The sequence below is a fragment of the Centruroides sculpturatus genome, unplaced genomic scaffold (assembly GCF_000671375.1).
Source record: "Centruroides sculpturatus isolate CEXI.00-Female unplaced genomic scaffold, Cexi_2.0 scaffold188, whole genome shotgun sequence".
Taxonomy (NCBI): domain Eukaryota; kingdom Metazoa; phylum Arthropoda; class Arachnida; order Scorpiones; family Buthidae; genus Centruroides; species Centruroides sculpturatus.
In genome coordinates, this window is record NW_019384404.1 from 320,043 (window position 1) to 340,275 (window position 20,233).

At 34.8% G+C, this 20,233-nt stretch overlaps 3 protein-coding genes, 1 long non-coding RNA gene and 2 pseudogenes across 4 annotated transcripts; 4 read left to right on the forward strand and 2 right to left on the reverse strand.

Annotated features, from left to right (window-relative positions):
• The first annotated feature begins 316 nt into the window (after positions 1–316).
• Positions 317–826, forward strand: LOC111618742. Its single transcript, XR_002755635.1, has 2 exons — positions 317–349; positions 590–826. It is a non-coding gene; the product is annotated as an uncharacterized LOC111618742 (long non-coding RNA).
• A 3,744-nt stretch (positions 827–4,570) lies between these two features.
• Positions 4,571–5,782, forward strand: LOC111618765. The gene is made up of 3 exons (XM_023360339.1): positions 4,571–4,840; positions 5,442–5,576; positions 5,667–5,782. Exons 1-3 carry the CDS (start codon positions 4,744–4,746, stop codon positions 5,780–5,782), a joined length of 348 nt encoding a protein of 115 aa, XP_023216107.1. The 5' UTR covers positions 4,571–4,743.
• A 121-nt stretch (positions 5,783–5,903) lies between these two features.
• LOC111618766 lies at positions 5,904–7,320 on the forward strand (annotated as a pseudogene).
• A 1,159-nt stretch (positions 7,321–8,479) lies between these two features.
• LOC111618767 lies at positions 8,480–10,261 on the reverse strand (annotated as a pseudogene).
• A 30-nt stretch (positions 10,262–10,291) lies between these two features.
• LOC111618768 lies at positions 10,292–15,548 on the reverse strand. Its single transcript, XM_023360341.1, has 3 exons — positions 15,501–15,548; positions 10,896–10,992; positions 10,292–10,800 (listed from the first exon to the last, which is right to left on the reverse strand). The coding sequence occupies exons 1-3, from the start codon at positions 15,546–15,548 to the stop codon at positions 10,292–10,294; spliced, it is 654 nt and encodes a 217-aa protein (XP_023216109.1).
• Positions 15,549–15,996: 448 nt separating this feature from the next.
• Positions 15,997–16,431, forward strand: LOC111618769. Its single transcript, XM_023360342.1, has one exon. The coding sequence runs from the start codon at positions 15,997–15,999 to the stop codon at positions 16,429–16,431; it is 435 nt and encodes a 144-aa protein (XP_023216110.1).
• Positions 16,432–20,233: the final 3,802 nt, after the last annotated feature.

Sequence of the window (20,233 nt, forward strand, 5' to 3'; positions counted from 1 at the left end):
AAAATAATTGTGTTTATTTTACCTATTTTCGATTGTGCGTCTTTATCTAACTCGCAGATCTCACACTATCGTTATTACTATCATTAAACATAATTATATCGATAAAAATTGTACGGAAGTAACAAAAGTGTTCCTAGAACCGTTTGGTATTTGTTGTAGTCTTTACTCTTCGTTCTGTAGAAATTACAGAATATGGCTACAGATAAAATATATTTATAACTAAAGTACTTTAAAACACTAAGAATAGTTTTCTGCATGTATAAAAATAGTATCTGCACGATGAAATGACGACTACATATAATAAACTAACCCATAACAGGATGGTAACACTTTTAAGATAACTTGAGATGTAAAAAAATATCGTTTATTATTAATTAATTAACTTTAAAATACTAAGAATAGTTTTTTGCGTGTATAAAAATAGTATCTGCACGATGAAATGACGACTACAAATAATAAGCTGGCCCATAACAGGATGGTAACACTTTTAAGATAACATGCGATGTAAAAGAATATTGTTTATTATTAATTAATATAACTTTTTAAAATATGCATATTTACGCAAATATCTAAATTTTATTATTTTTAGATGCCAGGAGCAACGTGTGCTGTTGCAAATTGTGATAACAGCCATTGTAAAACAAAGTCATTAGACAGGAAAGTCAGTTATTTTAGATTTCCTAAAGATCCAATAATAAGAAGAAAATGGATCCATAACTGTAAAAGAAAAGACAAATTTAATCCTGATTCTTGTCATGTTTGCTCTGATCATTTCACAGAAAATGATTTTGAGAGAAATTTAAAAGCTGAATTATTAGGTTTATTGACAAGACCTAAACTAAAGAAAACTTCAATACCAACAGTAAANAACCTGTATCTTAACGAGCGAGTTAATAAAATAATTGTGTTTATTTTACCTATTTTCGATTGTGCGTCTTTATCTAACTCGCAGATCTCACACTATCGTTATTACTATCATTAAACATAATTATATCGATAAAAATTGTACGGAAGTAACAAAAGTGTTCCTAGAACCGTTTGGTATTTGTTGTAGTCTTTACTCTTCGTTCTGTAGAAATTACAGAATATGGCTACAGATAAAATATATTTATAACTAAAGTACTTTAAAACACTAAGAATAGTTTTCTGCATGTATAAAAATAGTATCTGCACGATGAAATGACGACTACATATAATAAACTAACCCATAACAGGATGGTAACACTTTTAAGATAACTTGAGATGTAAAAAAATATCGTTTATTATTAATTAATTAATATCTTTTTTAAAATATGCACATTTACGTAAAATGCATAGAAATGCAAAATATAAAAATGTGTATATATAATATAAATTTATAGTAGTGTTATTTATTTGTATAATAATTTTTATATAAGAAATGTTAATAAAGTACTACTTTTTTTACTTCACAATATTATATCTTGATTACATATGTTTGGGAAAATAAGGGGACATTAATCAATGGTCAGTGGATCTCCGGGGGTATCGAGAGGGCGTCTCGAAAAATGTTTTTGGTACCGGAAACACGCGATAGACAAACGTTACTTGTGGTCTTCAAGGAATGGGTACTTCCGGAGACAACACTTATTAGTGCTTGCTGGAAGGCGTATGATTGTCTTCAAACTGAAAGGCTTTAATCACAAGTATAACTTTGTTGATCCCCATAAGGGCTCCCACACTCCCACACCAACACGATCGAGAGGATGTGGCGGGAGGTGCGCGCAAACGTTCCCCGGTACGGTGTTCGAAAGGAACACATGGTCGGATATTTGGCTGAATATCTTTTTAATCTCGAAAAATAAATCGTCGTTGTCAAATCTTAACTCGTGAATTTCGTTATAGAATATTACGGTGTTACGAAAGCGTAACTCGAGCAAAGTTCAAGTTGCCCCTCAAGAAGTAGTCACGTGTTAGCAATAAAGGATAATTCTGAAACGTGCGACTAAATATCTAGATGGCACAACGCGCTGATTGGTCGGCTGAATGACGTCAACCCACCGAAATAGGAAATGCTGGTTGATTATATTTTGTGGTCATCAGAACGAAGTCACACAGAAATAGATTATTTTTTTAGTTGTAATATTGAGTGAGTATGAAGTGAAAATACATTATAAAGTTTAAATGTAAAAGTTATTGAACAATTTTGAATAAAGAATAGGCCTATTCTCCATAGATTACTGTCATCAGAAAATTTTTTTTAATGCTTTAGTCAGGATTGACAGTTCTTTCTATCGATAGATATTTTGTGCTTTTGAATGTCAGTTCAAAATCTGTGTGTTAAGAAACAATACTTTTCAAATTTAATATAAAAAAGAAATTTTATGTATCCAGTTCCATAATAGATATACAGTCTCTGTAAATATGTTTAATCAAATTTATATGACCATTTTTCAAATTAAAAGTATAGAATTCTTGTATAAATTATTTAATAATCAATGATACTGTAAGTATTTAAATTCCTTTGAATATGTTTTAAATAAGAATTTCTACGCATTTCATCATGGAAATTGTTTATCAATATAAATGCCAGGAAAAAGTAATGCTGCATTTGTACTGTAATGTTTTCATAGTAAGCTATTTTTGTTTGTGTTGCGTAGGAAAATATAAAGCGAAGTGATTAAGTTTCCACAGGATTTGATTTGAAAAGCAAACCAATGGATTAGAGAATTTGTAGAAAAGATAACTTATTATTTAAAATGTTTTAACAATTATGCATTAAAAAGTATGAATTATGTTTAGGTGAAAATATATATTAAATTGTTAACTAATCTGCATTTTTACTTAGCATATTCTGTTGTAATATATATATAAAACATTAAATACAAGTTTCTGTAAGGTTAAAAATACTGTATCGTCTAATAAAGAATGAAAAAAAAACTTAATTTGCAATTTACATTTGTTGTTTTTGATTATTTTATTATTATAGTAAATGTACAAAAATGCTTTATTGAAATGAAAAACAGATAAAAGTTACTTCTTGATGTTTAAAACTCTCTCAACATTAAAATCTTTGATGTCACGTAATTTAGTTTAAGAAAAAGCAATTACAGATGACTTAGCTCTATCGGATATTGGAGACGTGTACAAATACGAATCGTACAAGCAAAAGAAAAAAAGGTCAACAGGTTACGCACGATATTCCCGGACAAAATCAGTGGGTCGAATCCTTGACTGTCCGGGCGAAAACTGGACGGGTGGTAACACTAATTCTGAACTCGTTTCTTTATTCTGGCGGAAAGCGCGCTGTCGGCGCAACAACGGGTATTTGTAATAGTAGTTTACGGTAGGAGTCAACGTGGGCTCAGACAGTTTCGTTTTAGTGTCCAATATTTGGTTTTTATGAATGAAAAATTACAAGTTGTGGGTAAAAGTTTACTTTCAATACATGGAGTGTTTTTTCCTAATTTTGCTTTCTTAAATTAAGAGACCTCACTAGTAGACGTGTTCTAAACAGATAGAAATTTTTGGGGCGACGCGTATAATAATAGCTATAAACGAAAACTCATGAAATTACTTACCGACTACGCACGGTGGATGCCGCCATTGCATAACCCTGTTTACATCGAGGAGTAGCACATTGGAGACGTACACTTACAGATCGTGTCACATGACCTCGCTCGGCGTCATCGGATCACGTGACCGATGACGTTCCCCCTTGATTTATTTTTCTGGTGGAAGGGGTGCATTCGTTAATAGCGGTCGCTCTGTGTCTCTACTACTACTGGAGTGCGCTGCTGTTTGTAGGCATTTAGGAACGACGGTAAAAGAAAGAAAGATGGCGGCTCCCGCACTATCGATAGTATCGTGATTGAGGAATCTATAATTCTAAAATATGAGGTTTTAAAGGCAAAAGAAGAGTCCCAATTGTAAAATTTAACCATAAAATGAATTATTTGTTGAAAGAGCATTCAAAAGAGCCACGAAAAAAATTAGAATGCCGTCTACCATTAGAAAAAAATCGAAAAGACACTTACATCACCGCGTGCACTAACTTGCGCTTTCACAACTTCTAAATTTTCATTCATAAAACCACCTAATGGATCCCGAACGAAACTATCTGAGCCATGGACAGAGTCGGTAGATTAATCTACCGACTCTGGCAATGGAGGACGCCATGTTGCTTTCCACCGCAAACTACTGCTACAAGCGGCCGTTTTTGCCGTTCGACAGCGCGCACTCCGACCGGAATTTAGGAACGCGTTCCGCCGGAATTTTTAAACGGATGTCGCTCGCGCGGAGGAATAAAAGAACGCACCCAAGGATTCATTCTTTCTGCTACACTTTGAGGCGTCACGTGATCTGCAATGACGTCGTGTTTCATATCACTCGATTCTTCTCTTTGAAACAATTATAATAACTCTAAATTTAAGTACTGTAGATGGCTTTTAATAATGCAATCTGTTTTTTTTTATTATTATAAAATTTGATACTTAACCTTTATAATTTTAAATAGAAATCTTTTTCTGACAGCTCGACAACCCAAGATAACACATTTTCGGTTTTCAAGAGTCCGCGAATTACATATAAGTTTATGTGTGGTTTTTAATCTTTCGGGTTGTTGTTAAATTCAGCGCTGCGAACAGCGCTTCTAAGCGATGCCGCTGAGAGCGTTGTTAAACTCGTTTTCTTGAAGCGCTGCGCGCAGCGAACGTCTCAGCGATTTCACTGGTTCGAGGTTAAATCTGCAGCGATCGAACCAGGTGCTTTTTGCGCTTAAACAAAATGGCAGCCACCACGATGGAATTCGTCGAATTTGTTTACGAGAACTTAAAAATTGAACTAAAAGTTGATTCTTCAATTAAACGTCGTTTAGAAAATGGTAAGTTATTGTTTTTCATAACGCTTTATTAATTACACGAAATAAACTCGAAATTCACACAAAAAATTATATATTAAAGTTTGTGTAAAAGACTGTACAGGCATACTTTTTACATAATTGGTTTGATAAATTACATTATACAAATAATAATCACTTTCTACGCAATATTAGTATCTTAAAAGTAATTCCAACGTGATATTATTAAGAATTGCTGTAAACTAGGCTATATCATAAGCAAATTGCTATGAATGGTATAAATAAAGGCTTACATATCCTTTAATTTATAGGACTTTATACACGTGTATTTTCCAAAAAAGAAAAAAAAATGCATTTTGGATTTATAGTCTCTCATCAGTTGGAACATAATATTCAAATGTATACAATAACCAATTTATTACCCCTTGTGATAAAGGTTACCTTGAACAGTTACAGTTAAAATTACAATTAAATTGTATAAATTAGTTTTATTATGAATTGGAGGGTATGATAAGCATTTATAGCATTAATAATAGTAAAACTAGTTTAAAGTAATTAAAAAGGACAAGTCATTTGTTTAGTTCCTATCAAACAACAAAAGTTCATGTTCTTTTATGGTTTTCAGATCATGATTTCATTCCTCGGTTTTTTGAAGAACTGATATATGAGAGGGGAATGAGAGAACAGATTGGTTTACCGGAAGATGTTGATATTAATTCAATAAGACTGGCCAGCAAATCACACGAGGAGGGAGAATCAGGTATGTATATGTTTATATACAAGTACATCAGTATATACATGTATATACTAATACACTATAAATAATAGTTATTCTTTCATATTGTTGCAGGAGACTTCTCTTGGACTGATTCCTCCACGCTGTTGTTGATAACAACACGATTAAATATGGACGATGAATTCAGAAAACCCATAAGAAAAACAAAATTATNAGAGGGACGGCCTTAAGCAGTTCGAAGTAAAAGAATTTATGGATACTATGAAAAGTGATTTTAATACCATGGCAAGTATAATAATGTTTGATCAACGAGAAATGGAAAACAAAACTCTGTATTGCTCATGAGAAGCCATGACGAGTAAGCGCCATAGGAAACCTGCTTTACGTTAACTGATTTTAAATGTTTTTAAATGTTTTTAAATTTTTTAAATTAATTTAAAAACTCAGGAATGTTGGGCTACATTTGTCATGAATAGAGTACAACATGAAATTCAGTGGCGTGCCGTGACATCTGATGATAGGGAAGCTGTGTTTCTGTAAGAAGCCGACTTCCAGGGGCAATCATAATGTGATAGTCTACGTGTCGAAAATTTGATGTGTCTCTAGCCCACCCTGAATCTTCGCCATTGCCCGTGGATCTCATAAGAGATGCTGCGCCATTCGAGGTTATTGGCGTTGATGTAGCTGGGCCACAGTACCTGAGGGATACACAAGTGTTGGATTGGCCTGTATACTTGTGCAGTATACAGGGCTTGAATCTTGAATTGTTGACGTCCCTGTCAACAAAGGCGTTCCTGCAGACATTTAGAAGATTTGTGGCAAGAAGAGGACGCCCTTCTGTTATTTATAGTGATAACGGCACAAATTTTGTCGGTGCCGCCAAAATTTTCTCTGAGGTGGAACTTAAAGAGATCAAAGACGAAATTCTTGTTCAAGACATTACCTGGAAATTCATTCCTCCAGCTTCGCCATGGGGGTGGCTGGTGGGAAAGGTTGGTAGGATGTGTAAAGCAGATTATGAGGAGAATTTGACTTATGAATTTTATGAAGAGATTATGAGGAGAATATTGTGAAATATGACGAGCTTCGTTAACCTACGAAGAACTCTACACAATTATCTGTGAGGTAAAGGGTTTGATGAACTCTCGACCACTTACTACTCTCTCGGAAGATATTGAAGATTTAATTCCGTTGACTCGTAATATGTTTCTGCAAGGAGTAAAGGAAACTGGACTTCCCAATTTAGACCACATGGAAAAGGTAAATCTTGGGAAGAGATTCCGTTATTTATGCAAGTTGAGAAAATATTTACGAAATAGATTTCGAATTGAGTACCTGGCGCAATTGCAAAACCCGAGAGGGGTAGCCAAGGGCATTAAAATGATTGCCGTGGGAGATATCGTCTTGGTTGGGCATGACAACCAAAAACGACTTGATTGGCCTCTGGCGAAAGTTATCGAAATCTATCCAGATAAAGATGGATTGGTAAGAGGTAGCCAAAATAAAAGCACATGTTGGATTTCTCATCCGTCCTGTTAGGAGATTGTACCCCTTGGTGATCTTTTCGGAGGATAAAAAGCATGCTATGCGAAACGAATTTCGTATCAAGACTGCAGACTCTACTGAAAATGATCGCAAGGGGACCTATGATGAGTCCCGAATGACCACTGCCGTTACAGGGAGTGATGTTGTGACAAACTCATCTGAGAATTATCGAGTCTCAAAAAGGAGCAGACCCCTAAAGACTCCCAATCGACTAGATTTATAAATTGATTCGAACTCATTCAATTTATACTATATGTGTTTTGTCAGGTTTAAATTTAAGTTTAATTTGATTTTGACTGACAAAATCAAAGGTGGAAGGATGACCCGTTCATACCGCTAGATGGCGGGCGTTTTTTTTTCTAATTATTATTGTAGAGAGTTGGCAACACTCAGAAAAGAGTTCTCATGTTCAAAAAGAGCGGGAAATAGCGGAATGCTCTTGTAACCGAATTAGTTGATTTTTGTTTTGTGTGAATAAAATCGAAAGACAGATTTAGTGGACTTTCCTTGGTTGGAGATACGACCGGGAACCTGGCGTACGAACAAGACGGGTCAGGTGAGAATTACGAAAGTTAAATTAATCATTACACGAGACTAGGATGGGTCTGACTGAGGCCATCGTTATTCAAGGCCTGCTTGGAGGTCACAGTACTGGTCATTCATCATCAAAGCGTTGCTGATCATTTATGTTAAATAGAATATTTTTTTTTATCAAAAGAATTATTTTTAAAATTAATTTATCGAGGTAATATTTAAATGTTATAAATGTATTAAATAATTTTTAAGTGAAAAAAGTTTCATAATGAACAACACTGCATGATTAACTTTTAAAATTTATTTTATCAACTTTTTAAACAAATAAATATATCAAAAGTCTTGCAATTATTAATTTTTATCTTACAAAGAATATAATTTATTTTAAAAATCTATATTATTACATATTACTTCTGTAAATGTATTTAGAAAAATTTATATATAAAATAAAACAGAAATCTAACTTAATACAGTATATAAATATTTATTACTATTATGAGAATAAGTGCAAGTGGAAATGTGTAGGTAAAGTATTTAAAGTAATTAATTTGCAGATTTATTGTAAGTTTGTAATTTCCTTTTTCTTCCAGGTATATGTTTCAATGCTGATATTCTTGCATGACAATAATTATTTAAAAAAATATTTGAAATTATATTTAAAAAATTTTTCAAAAGAAAATATGGCATTGTTCCACAGATACATGGAACACTGACAGATACTAAATCAATTAGTTCAATTCTTTCAAATGAAAGTTTCATAAATAACTCTTTTTGTTTTTTGCACTGTAGAAATTGATCGTCATACTTAGCTTGTAATAAACATTGAAAAAGCTTATATAATTCAACAGTTAAAGTGAGAAATAAACCAGATGGATATGAAAGTCCTCCTCTATCAATTTCTTTAATATAACTTATAAGTTCAGGGTGTAAAATGTCAAATTCTAATTTTTTATCTAAACAGGATATTACTGACTTACACTTTTCACATGAAATCTTCTGTAATAATTTATGAACAGCATAACCAGCAATAAAAACTAAAATTTTAACAGTAGACAAAGGAACTGTTATCATTTCACATTCAATTGGAACATCATCCAAACATTCAAAACAAATATCCATCTGTGATTTAAAGGAATCTTGCATACAATTTTCTACTTGAGCTGACATCAAATCTTTAATATGGAAATTCCCTATTCTCTCAGATTTTAATTTCAGTAAACTTAAAATTTTTAATTTTTTTTCACATTCTAAAACCTGCACAACACTAACATGATAATTACCACCACACATTTGGCGATATTGTCCAAACCTAGCTTCAAGATTATCTGTTTGGAACTTTCCCAAAAGTACAAACTTCAATGAAAATTTTTCAAACAAATATTCAATAAGATGAATCGTAGCATAAGTTGTATGTTTTAAAGCGAAATGTGTTTCATATGACAATCTTCCATAGTGTTGTTTCAAGTTAAATTTATCCCATGCATCCAAAAATTCTATAAAACAATTCAGAAATTTAATTTGCTCATCATTTTTAGTATATATTGGTCTGCAGTAAATATCTGTTAATTGTTTTCCCTTTTCTGGATGTTTTACATTCATTACATTCCACCATATTGCAATTCTTTCAATAAAATCTTGTCTGGATATAATCTGCATTTTGTGCAAATTCCTGCAGAGCTGCAGCTACTTTTTTATCAAAAAGTTTTACTGCATATGAAACATTTTGCCTTTCCAATGATGAAGGATATAATACCTTTAAAGACAAAGATGGTGCAAACTTCACAATTTTGCCTTCTTCTGCTCTTAATATCTCTTTTAGATGAAACAAACTAGCAATGCATTTTGTTTCCTTTTGTATGTCATGATAAAAAAATGTCTGGTTAGTATGGTGTTGATTCAGCCAATTATTTCGAATTGATTTTAATAAGTGCATAGAATCAAATAGTAAGAAAATCAATTCCTCTGAGAATGGATTCTTCACAGATACTTTTAATTCACCATCACAAAAAAGAGTAAACATTTTACTCTTTTTTGAGATTTATTCTGTTGTTATCGGCAATCATGGAAACAACTTGATAACCAATGCTTGCTACAACTTTCAACACTTGTTTTGTTAATTCCAACAACTGCTCAGCTTTAAGACTGCAAACTGGATATAATGCAATAATATCTTTTTCTTTAGAAAATAATGATGCCACTGGAAATGCCAAAACACATTTAGCTTCTGACATTTTTTCATTTATTGCTAATCCATAAATTCTACCACCTTTGTATAATGGCATGGGTTTTACATGTATTTCATCTAATTGTAGTATAACTATTTTATCTTTTGAGTTAAGGCATTGAACTTTTTTTTTAAGATATGTAATATGTTCTGTATTTGGATCAATATCATTAGTAATGCAACTAGTAAAACTCCTCAAATAGGATGCATGTGGTAATGTCAAAACATTACTATTTTTAATGAGCCTATATGCAGTTGGAGAATGAAAAAATAACATGGAAGCCCATATTAAAGTCTCAGAACTGTATCTTGGTTGTTTCGAACTGAATAAATTTATCTGTTCACAGAGAAATGACAATTTTGTATTTGAAAATTCAAAAGAATCTTCACTCTCGTACTTAAACATTCTAAGATTATTTGTGCAGCTTGATGCAGTTTATCTTTCATTTTTGTTATATCCTTGTAAATGACTCAATAATGCCTCAAATTTAGTCCATTGATCACACTTTTTTTCTGATCCTAACAGCCATTTAAAGTTTTTGTTATCCAATTGGGTTCCATTAAAATATATGCATATATCAAAATTTTGAAACAATTTAATAGCATGGGTTACTTGTGGAATATCTGACATTGTAATTTTATATAATAAAACATATTCTGTATCAAATAAATACAACCAAGAATTTGCAACATGATTGGAAATACCATCTTTCAAATCTGCAAGTGATTTAATGATATCTTTTTGGCACCATTCACGAAACTGTTGATTATCACATTCAAATAATTCTTTTCTTCTGTCATCACCAGCTTTTCTTTTGGCTGGAGGCTTACGTGAAAGGTAAGCTGGACAATTTGGAAATATGGAAGGATAGGCATCTTCAGTTATTTTTGGTTTCAATCTAGGAACTATTAACCATGACCCATCATCTCTTTTTACTTTATCTTCTTTAATGATAAATTTGTCATCAAAATGTTTAATACACACAACACTGTTTTAGAAGGAGAAAAGTCATTACGTGGTATAGCGTTAATCCACTTACTAATCATTTCTTGACTTTTGGGGAAAGAGAAAACTGTTGTGTACTCTGTAGATGAGTAATTGCTTTTACAGCCTGTCACACAGCATCTTTGAGGCATCTATTATGTAAATACATATATTTAAATTCTTTTTAGTTATAATGTAAAATAATTAGTAACATATTCTTACCCATATCTACTATAGCACATATACAGTATATATATACACACATACAGTATATTACATATTATTAACTTATGTTATATCCAATTTTGTCCTAATTAAACTAGTTTATTCATTTCACTTAGAATTATAAGAAATTATTAATATTTTAACGAATGGGACAACTTAGATAACTTGATGTAAATCAGGGATTGTACCAATTGTCGAAATCTTATATTGAATTGCCAACAAGAAAATCTTACCATTATTTATAATATCCAATATATAAATCAAACTGACTTTATCCACAAAAAATATAATGTATAACTAAAATGTCTTTCCTTTTAAAGTGTATTTACGAATTAGGCCTAATTTGAAAATATTGAAAAATGGTCTACATAATAACTAGTTATGTACTTAAAATACCCTTAATTTTCTTTTTATATAATTAATAATCAAAAAAATGTCTTACCTTTGATAAACTAGATGAATATAAATAATATCCAATTTATGATGCCACTGGAACTGGATTATAAAATGAACTAGAAAGACGAGCTTTGATATATCCAACACCACATTGTCCAGTAAACAACGAATGATCAGTAATTTGACGTCACAATTCTTTAACACGGTTACAAGCAGGCCTTGAATAACGATGGCCTCGGCCTGAAGCGATAGAGGGTTAAAACTACTCTACAATTGTGACGATCTCAAAAAAAAAAAAAACGAAAAATAAATGAAATAGAGGAGTTTTTTGAATCTGTTCGACCAAATCAATGTCATGTATAAAGACACTAAACAACGTTTATGGACGGCTACAGTTGCTAAATTTCAAATAACAGGTAGGTCTAGTACAGGGGTCGCCAAACTTTTTTGATCGTCGATCCCCTACACCAGTGTTTTTCAATCTTCTTGAATACGCGACCCCTTTACAAGTTAAAAAGTTCTGGCGACCCCCCAGGGCCATATTAAAACTATATCAGTGATTTTAAAAACTATGTATTTAATTTTCTTTCTGTTGAAACAAATTATAGTTGATTAAGATGAAAATTTTATAAGAATCGACAATATCTTAATACAGGTAAAGTATGAAATTTCCTTTAATCATAACATTGGGCACAGGGAGCCGTTGACTTTTTCTTTTTTTTAGGATCCAACACTTTTTCGGCTATCATTTTCCCCATGGTTGAGACCTAACTACACCCATGGTTGAGACCTAAGTATTGATCAAAAATCCAATTATACTGTAAAATAAACATGTACAGCCTTCTCACTGAAATTTTAGTTTTTTTAATGTAGTGTAGGACCCGCAGGTTGAAAAACACTGCCCTACACGGTGGCGTAGCGAACATAACTGGCTCCTGGGGCACGACACTTTATTGGCGCACCATCCCCCCTCCAGAAACACATATACAGTGGTGCCTTGTATAATGTACTTAATCCGTTCCAGGTGCACGTCCGTTAAGTGAAAAGTCCGTTATACGAAATGCATTTTACCACGTTAAAACATATAATTCGTTCCACAGCATTAAATAACCGTATTGTACGATAAAAAGATGAAAATGGAGCAGTTACCATTGGGTAGTCAGATGTTGTGAGGAGGAGGTGGAGAACACTTTCTTCACACATTCATACAGATACAAACTTTTTACACATTGCAGTAGGTCTCTTTTTATTGATTTTTAATCAGAGTCAGATTCAGGGCATGCAGGGTCAACTCCTCTTGTAACATTTCTTGTTTTTTGGCAGCTGGCTTCTTGAAAAACATGCCCAAGGTGGTCTGTTTCTCTCTCTTCTTGAACATCTGTCGGAAATGACAGGCAAGGGTGTCATTGTAGAGATAATTGATCCTGTTGGCCTCAGCTGTGTTTGGATAATGAGTGTTGGTAAATTTCCGAACCTCTCCCCATTTGACAAGGAAGTTTTTGTCAACTTTCATTCCTTCTAATAATTTCTTGCTTTCTTTCAATTGAAATTACCTTTCTGTTTTTTTAGAAGCCATGATTTACACAACACAACACTTGAATAAATGTAAATACCCTGCACTGAGGTGATGTACAGTTGGGTAAACTTGCCTAATTCGTACTTCACTTATATCTCAACTCCGGTAATAGCTATTAGTGTCTTTAGTGGCAAAAAAAGTAAATAACAATCGGCCATATTACCATCTGACAGACAACACGCTGTTACACTGCTCCCGGCAAAAATATTGAAAAGGTAAGTTTTTTCAACTTTTTCTGTAATATTTTTGTACATTTCGTGAGAACTTTCTTCAAATTGGATCGTGGATAAGTTTTTTTAACTATCTGTGATGTATTAATGTGTATTTTTGTGTTTTCATCTGATGTGATGATATATGCATATTTGTTGTCAAATTTTTTAGCGGCAAATGTAAAGTCTGTTTGACTCTTGTGCCTATTTTGTATTCGAGGGGAGTTCTTAAAATGTACTGGTACGATTCAGAAAAACCATTATAGATGAATGTCAAAATAAGCTATTACTGATTCGTAAACTTATTTTTTTTACTAAGTTTCTGTTTTGAAAAATAACTGCAAAAGTTCAAAACAAATTAAAACTTAATTGTCTTTAATTTTAGAACAACATGTCAAAAAAATATATATAATTTTTGGATTAAAGAAAATATGAAAGAAGCGATTAAAAAATATAATGGTATAAACTAATAGAGAGCGCCTCCATTCGTTAAAGATTGTTTAAAGCACTCCCCCTTGTACGGAATGTGGGGAATGGTTTAAATAACATCACTTGTCAGTATACTTTTACTTGGTGAACACCGGATAACACCAGTTGTCAATTTGTACTCTGTTCCATTTTGTATTGGGAATAATACATTTTAACTAAAAATGTAAGTGTTTATAGATATTTTGAAATTAATAATCTGTTATACGTTTTTGCATATAAATGATGTGTTAAACAGCCTTCCCCCTTTTACCATTTTTTCATATTATAGGAAATAATCATACAACTATGTAATAAAAACATAGTCACACAAGTCTATGATGTACCATTATATAATATGTAAGCATTTTATGTTATCATCGTCTCGCGTTTTTCTTAAGTCATACTCACCAATGTCGTGAAACTTGCCTTGTTTTTTGTAATTTTAACAGCACTGAAGAGGGGTTGGGAATATAAGCCAACCCGAAATGCATCTGAATTAGAAATATTTTAAATAAAACATAACGTTTTCTAACCAATTGCTGTTTGATTGTCTACCAAAATTATTGTTTGGATTACAAAGACGCTATACACAGAATTTGAAGATACAGCAACCACGTCTTCTACATAATGACGGGACTTTACAATTTAACGAAGTTTGTCGTGTGTATAACCGCAACCGACATTTAGACGACATTTACAAGGATTGACTACACATCAAAGAATAGACTAGATAGGTCATTTTGCAAATCACTAAAACTGAATTTTAGTGCTACTTGCGCATCGTGGATGCAAAACCATCCTGGTTCCTTAATAAAGCATATCCTCAAACCATTTCTATGGACACAGGCATACATGGCTTCGAATCTTGTGGATTATGGCCTTGAAATCACTTTAAGATCAGGGATGAGGAATATGTTGTTCTTGACAAAGATGCTAATCTAAGTGAATCGGCGGAAGTCTCTTAGAATCTGGCAACTGAAAGGCTGCAAAAACAAACAGATACTTTAACGTGTGTGGCACAATCCAATCAGACTACTGAGCAAGAACAGACTGAAGTTGAGTAACCACAACTTCCTGAAGTACCAACAACTCCCCCTTTGTAAAAACAGCAAGATCAATGTCCAGAAGAGAAAGCGAAGGAATGTTCTTTAGGTATGAAAGTAAACATTTCTAAACAGTTTGAGCGATATTTGAAATAATATCTCCAATACGTGGTGTGAGAATATGACGAGGGTCCAAGCCCTCTAATCCCCTCGATGTGGGTTCCTGTCCGTGGTGAGGGAACCACCCAGAGATGGTTTAATAACTCTTCTTTACCATCCCTGGGATCTGAACGCCCACCCACGTGTTTGCCATGCATGGTGTCCCATATGCCGGAAAGGGGGATTTTGGTAGTTGAGGGGCAACATAACGTCCCCAACACACTGCTTTGGCCCCTGCTTCAGATAAACGGGAGGCTCAAATCAGGCTCCGTTTGAGTCAATCGGCTGGTTGTTGAGTCATTCTTGACCTCGGCTTGGAGTCAACCGATCGATGCAGACCGGGCGGACACATCAGACAAGATGTGCTCTTGTTAACTGCATTGTGAGGGTATAGCTCCTGGGAAACCCTGGTGTGACAGTCTATGGGAGTCTCCCATGTGACGGCATCCCCTCGTTGGGCCCCATGGTGGGTGGGGTCACTAGGAGCTGAATTGTTTTGTCTAAATATGGATTCCAACAATTTAAAACTAAACAGGGATAAGTTACCTCTAGTAACAACCAACGTTTCCAGCACTGCAACTTACTTGATAGTTCATGCGACTGGTGATAACCACTGTCAAAATGCTCTCCATTTCTTATTCAAAAAATATTTGAATCAACTATTGGGCACTTGAAAAAGATACAAAAATTGAGGTCAGGGGACCTGCTGGTAGAAACAGCCTCACCTCAACAAACAGTAAATCTATTGGCAACAAAAACACTTGGAGACATGGAAGTCACTGTCACCCCACACGGAAGTCTAAACTCATCACGTGGGGTGATATCCGAGATTGATCTGATGTCTGAAGATGAATCAGCTATACAGATCGGTCTTTCAGATCAAGGAGTCATTGCTGTCTGACGCATCTCCATTCGTCGAAATGCCAAGTTGATACCGACTAAGCATCTCATTCTTACTTTCGGAAAGCCAACATTACCATCATTTGTTACTGCAGGATATCTGCGCTGTCCGGTTCGTCCGTACATTTCAAATTCGCTGTGTTGCTTTAAATGCCAGCAATTTGGACATTCCCAAACATCATGTCGAGGCAAAAGTTTATGTGCACAGTTTATGTGCAAAGTTTATGTGCTCAGTACCCTGGTGGCCTTCAAGGCCACCAGGGTACTGAGTGTACAACCACTCCATGCTGTGTCAACTGCAAAGAGGCCCATCCTGCCTACTCCCGAAAATGTTCCAAGTGGCAAAGAGAGAAAGAGATTCAGCGGGTAAAGACGGTGAATAATATACCTTACCCAGAGGCAAGACGCATGGTCACTTTAAATGCACCAGTGAAACAGAAGACATTTGCTGCTGTTCTGAAATCCACAAAGACATGTGGAGTTCAGACAGACATTTCTGTTTCACCAAATGAATCTCTAACTCGCCATGAAAAATGTTTGCTAATACCATCCACCCAAACAGCAGAAAAGGAGAGCCCAAGAAGACTAAAACACCCCTACCTAAAACAGGGGTAATGACTAGAAATGTAGGTTCTAAGAAGGCTGCTAAGAACCCACTCAACAAACAAAAATTAAAAGCAGCCATCTCCAAATCTAAGAGATTAGAGGCTCAGTCTATGAGTGAGTTCTCTGATTTCTCTGACGAGGAGACTAATAAGGAGATGACACCACCAACTTCACCTCCAAAAGGCAAATCAGCCGTAAAACTGAAGAGGGATACGTTCACAAAGAATGCTGCCTTAAACACATAATGGATTATAAAATAATCCAATGGAACTGTTGTGGTTTCCGCAACAACTTCTCTGACATTAAACACTTGACATCATCTACCTCAACTCTCCGCATGGCACTCAAGGAAACCCATCTGAAACCTGGAGAAATAATTACTTTAAAAGGATTCAATCTCTACCGTAAAGATGATGATAGCCACAATCGTGCCAGTGGCGGTGTGGCTATTCTGGTTTCAAATCGCATTCCATCCTTACTGGTACAAATAACAACAGAGCTGCAAACTGTGGCAGTCAAAATTTAAATTGGCGTAACTGTCACAGTTTTTTCTATATACTTGCCACCAAATGTCAGAGTCAATGAGGATGAATTGGATGCGTTAGTTGAACAGCTGCCAACACCATTTATTTTACTTGGTGATTTTAATGGCCACAATCCTATGTGGGGCAGTCCAGACAACAATCGTTGAGGCAGAGCCATTGAGAGATTTATAGGTAATCATCAACTGTATCTATTCAATACTGGAGAAGTGACATATTTTCATGCCCCATCAAGAACGTTCACTGCCATTGATCTATCATTAGCAACTTTAAATCTGTTTTCAGCATTTACATGGGAGGTTGGATCTAATCCACTCTAGTGACCACTTCCCAATATTTCTAAAATATCGAGGCAGAGAAAGCTGTGAAACAGCTTGTCTACTATGCTGGAAAGTGGAAATGGCAGATTGGCCTGCATTCTCCTCTTTGGCTAACATCACTGAGGAAATGGTCAATACTGCTGATATCATTGACGCAGTTGAAGTTGTCACTTCTAGTATTATACAGGCAGCTGAAAAAGCAATGGGGAAAACATCAACCAGATATCCAAAGCATCCAAAACCATGGTGGGATCAGAATTGTGAGACAGCATTTAAAGCACAAAAGAAAGCATGGGGGATTTTCAGAAGATACCCCACTGCTAGTAATTTCACTGCTTTTAAAAAAGCAAAGGCAAATGCCAGAAGAATTAGAAGGCAAAGCCAAAGGGATTCTTGGAGGAAGTGTTTCTAGCATAACATCTTCCACTAGTTCAAAAGCAGTCTGGGATAAAATTCATAAAATTAATAGAAAATATGCTTCCCACTCTCTGTCCATGCTGGAAAATAATGGCACAATAATTAGTGATATACAGGGTATTGCCAATTTGTTGGGTGAAACATTTTTGTCTTCATCCAGCAATATTATGTATCCAAGAAATTTTCATGCTTATAAAGCCCAAAGTGAAAAACAATATTTAAATTTCCATTTTTCATATAATGAGGAATATAATGTGCCATTCACCAGCATAGAACTACATACAGCAATCTCTCACTCGGGGAATACTGCTGTAGGTCCAGATAAAATCCACTACAGCATGATTAAAAATTTTTCAGACAATTCTCTTTGTAATGTTCTGAATCTGTTTAACAGAATATGGACAGAACATACTTTTCCCAACTCTTGGAGGCTTTCTATCATTATTCCCATTCCCAAACCTGGTAAAGATCACAAGAATCCCTCAAATTTCAGACCAATCTCTCTGACAAGTTGCCTGTGTAAACTCTTTGAGAGAATGGTAAACAGGCGTCTAATGTATCTCTTAGAGAAAAAGGAATACTTTTCACCACATCAGAGTGGTTTTCGTAGGAACAGAAGTACCACTGATAACCTGATATACCTTGAAACATCTATACGCGAAGCGTTTGTTTGACGACAGCACTTAGTGTCTGTGTTTTTTGACATAGAGAAGGCCTATGATCGCTGTTGGCGATATGGGATACTCCGTGATCTACACCAATTCGGATTGCGGGGTAATTTGCCAATTTTTATAAAAAACTTTTTACAGAATCGAAGATTTCAAGTTCGGATGGGTGACGCTTTATCTAGGCTTTTCACACAAGAAGGAGGTGTTCCTCAAGGTTCTATTTTGAGTGTAACTCTGTTCCTAATTAAAATTAACAGCATAGCTAACTGTCTACCTTCCAGTGTGAAACACTTTTTGTATGTGGATGACTTTCAGATCTCCTGTCAGTCTAGTAATATGAGTTTCATTGAGAGACAACTTCAAACCTCTTTAAATCGCATATATAATTGGTCCAAGACAAATGGGTTTACGTTTAATGCAGCGAAGACATCGTGCATCCACTTCTGCTGAAGGCGTGGTTTGCACCTGGATCCTGAAATTCACAGAAATGGCGATAAAATTCCAGTGGTGAATGAGGCTAAGTTTTTGGGTGTTTATTTCGACTAAAAACTGACATTTTTGCCGCACTTACGCAACCTGAAGAATAGATGTTTAAAATCTCTAAACCTTTTAAAGGCACTATGCTGCTCATCCTGGGGAGCAGACAAAGTTTCTATGCTCAGGATTTATAGGGCTTTTGTCTGCTCTAAGCTGGACTACGGTTGCATTGTTTATGGCTCTGCGCGAGAATCTACTTTTCAGATGCTGGATCCAATTCACCACCAAGCACTACGTTTGTGCACTGGTGCTTTTCGAACTTGTCCTGTACAAAGCTTGTATGTGGAAGCTTATGAGCCTCCACTATCTCTCAGGAGAGAACAGTTGTCTCTATTTTACTATATAAAACAGAAATCTTACTCTAAACCTTCAGTTGATTGTACAGTATTAGTTACTTAGCTGAAAAGGTTATTTGAAGCTCGCCCAAGCAGTGTCCCTTCATTCGCCATAAGAATGGAGAATGCGAGCAGCACAATTGATCTGAACACAGGCAACATTTCACAGTTAGAGGTCTGTAATATATCTCCTTGGTCAACCTCTGTGATAAATGTTGACTTTAGCTTAAAGCAATTTCCAAAGGAATCCACCCCAGACTTTGTGTACAGACAGCACTTTGCAGAAATTCAACATTGTGACAGGAATTTAATTCCCATTTATACAGATGGATCTAAATCTGATGATTACTATTGCTTAGCCTTCGTCTGCCAGGATGAAATCGTGGCAGAACAAATTGCATTGAATTCTTTCATCTTGTCTGCAGAGTTGCATGCTATTTATTTAGTTTTAAAGTATATAAATAGGAAAGGTCATCGTTCCTGTGTTATTTACACTGACTCAGTTAGTGCACCTCAGGCTTTGATTTCACGTGAACCTAGTTCTCACTCTATAGTGATTAAAATTCGTAAGCTTTTTTGCCATTTTACTGCGAGAAATTTCTTCGTAAAATTTTGTTGGTTCCCAGGTCATGTAGGTATAAAAGGGAATGAAGAAGCTGACGCAGCTGCAAAGGCAGCTAGTCCTTTACAGCATATAATGCGTATTGAAGGAGATGATTTGAAGCTAGTTGTTAAAAAACGACTAGCAGAGAGATGGCAAAAAGTGTGGAATGTACAAGTCCACAATAAACTACATGAGATCAAGCCAAATATAGAAAATTGGACACATAATAGGCAATATGATAGGAGATCTGAGGTTATCCTTACTCGTCTGAGAATTGGACACACTCGACTGACTCATCAATACCTTTTGAAGGGAGATGACGAACCAGTATGTCAGCACTGCAACTGTGCTGTAAGTGTTAAACACATATTTTGCAACTGTGTTGCTT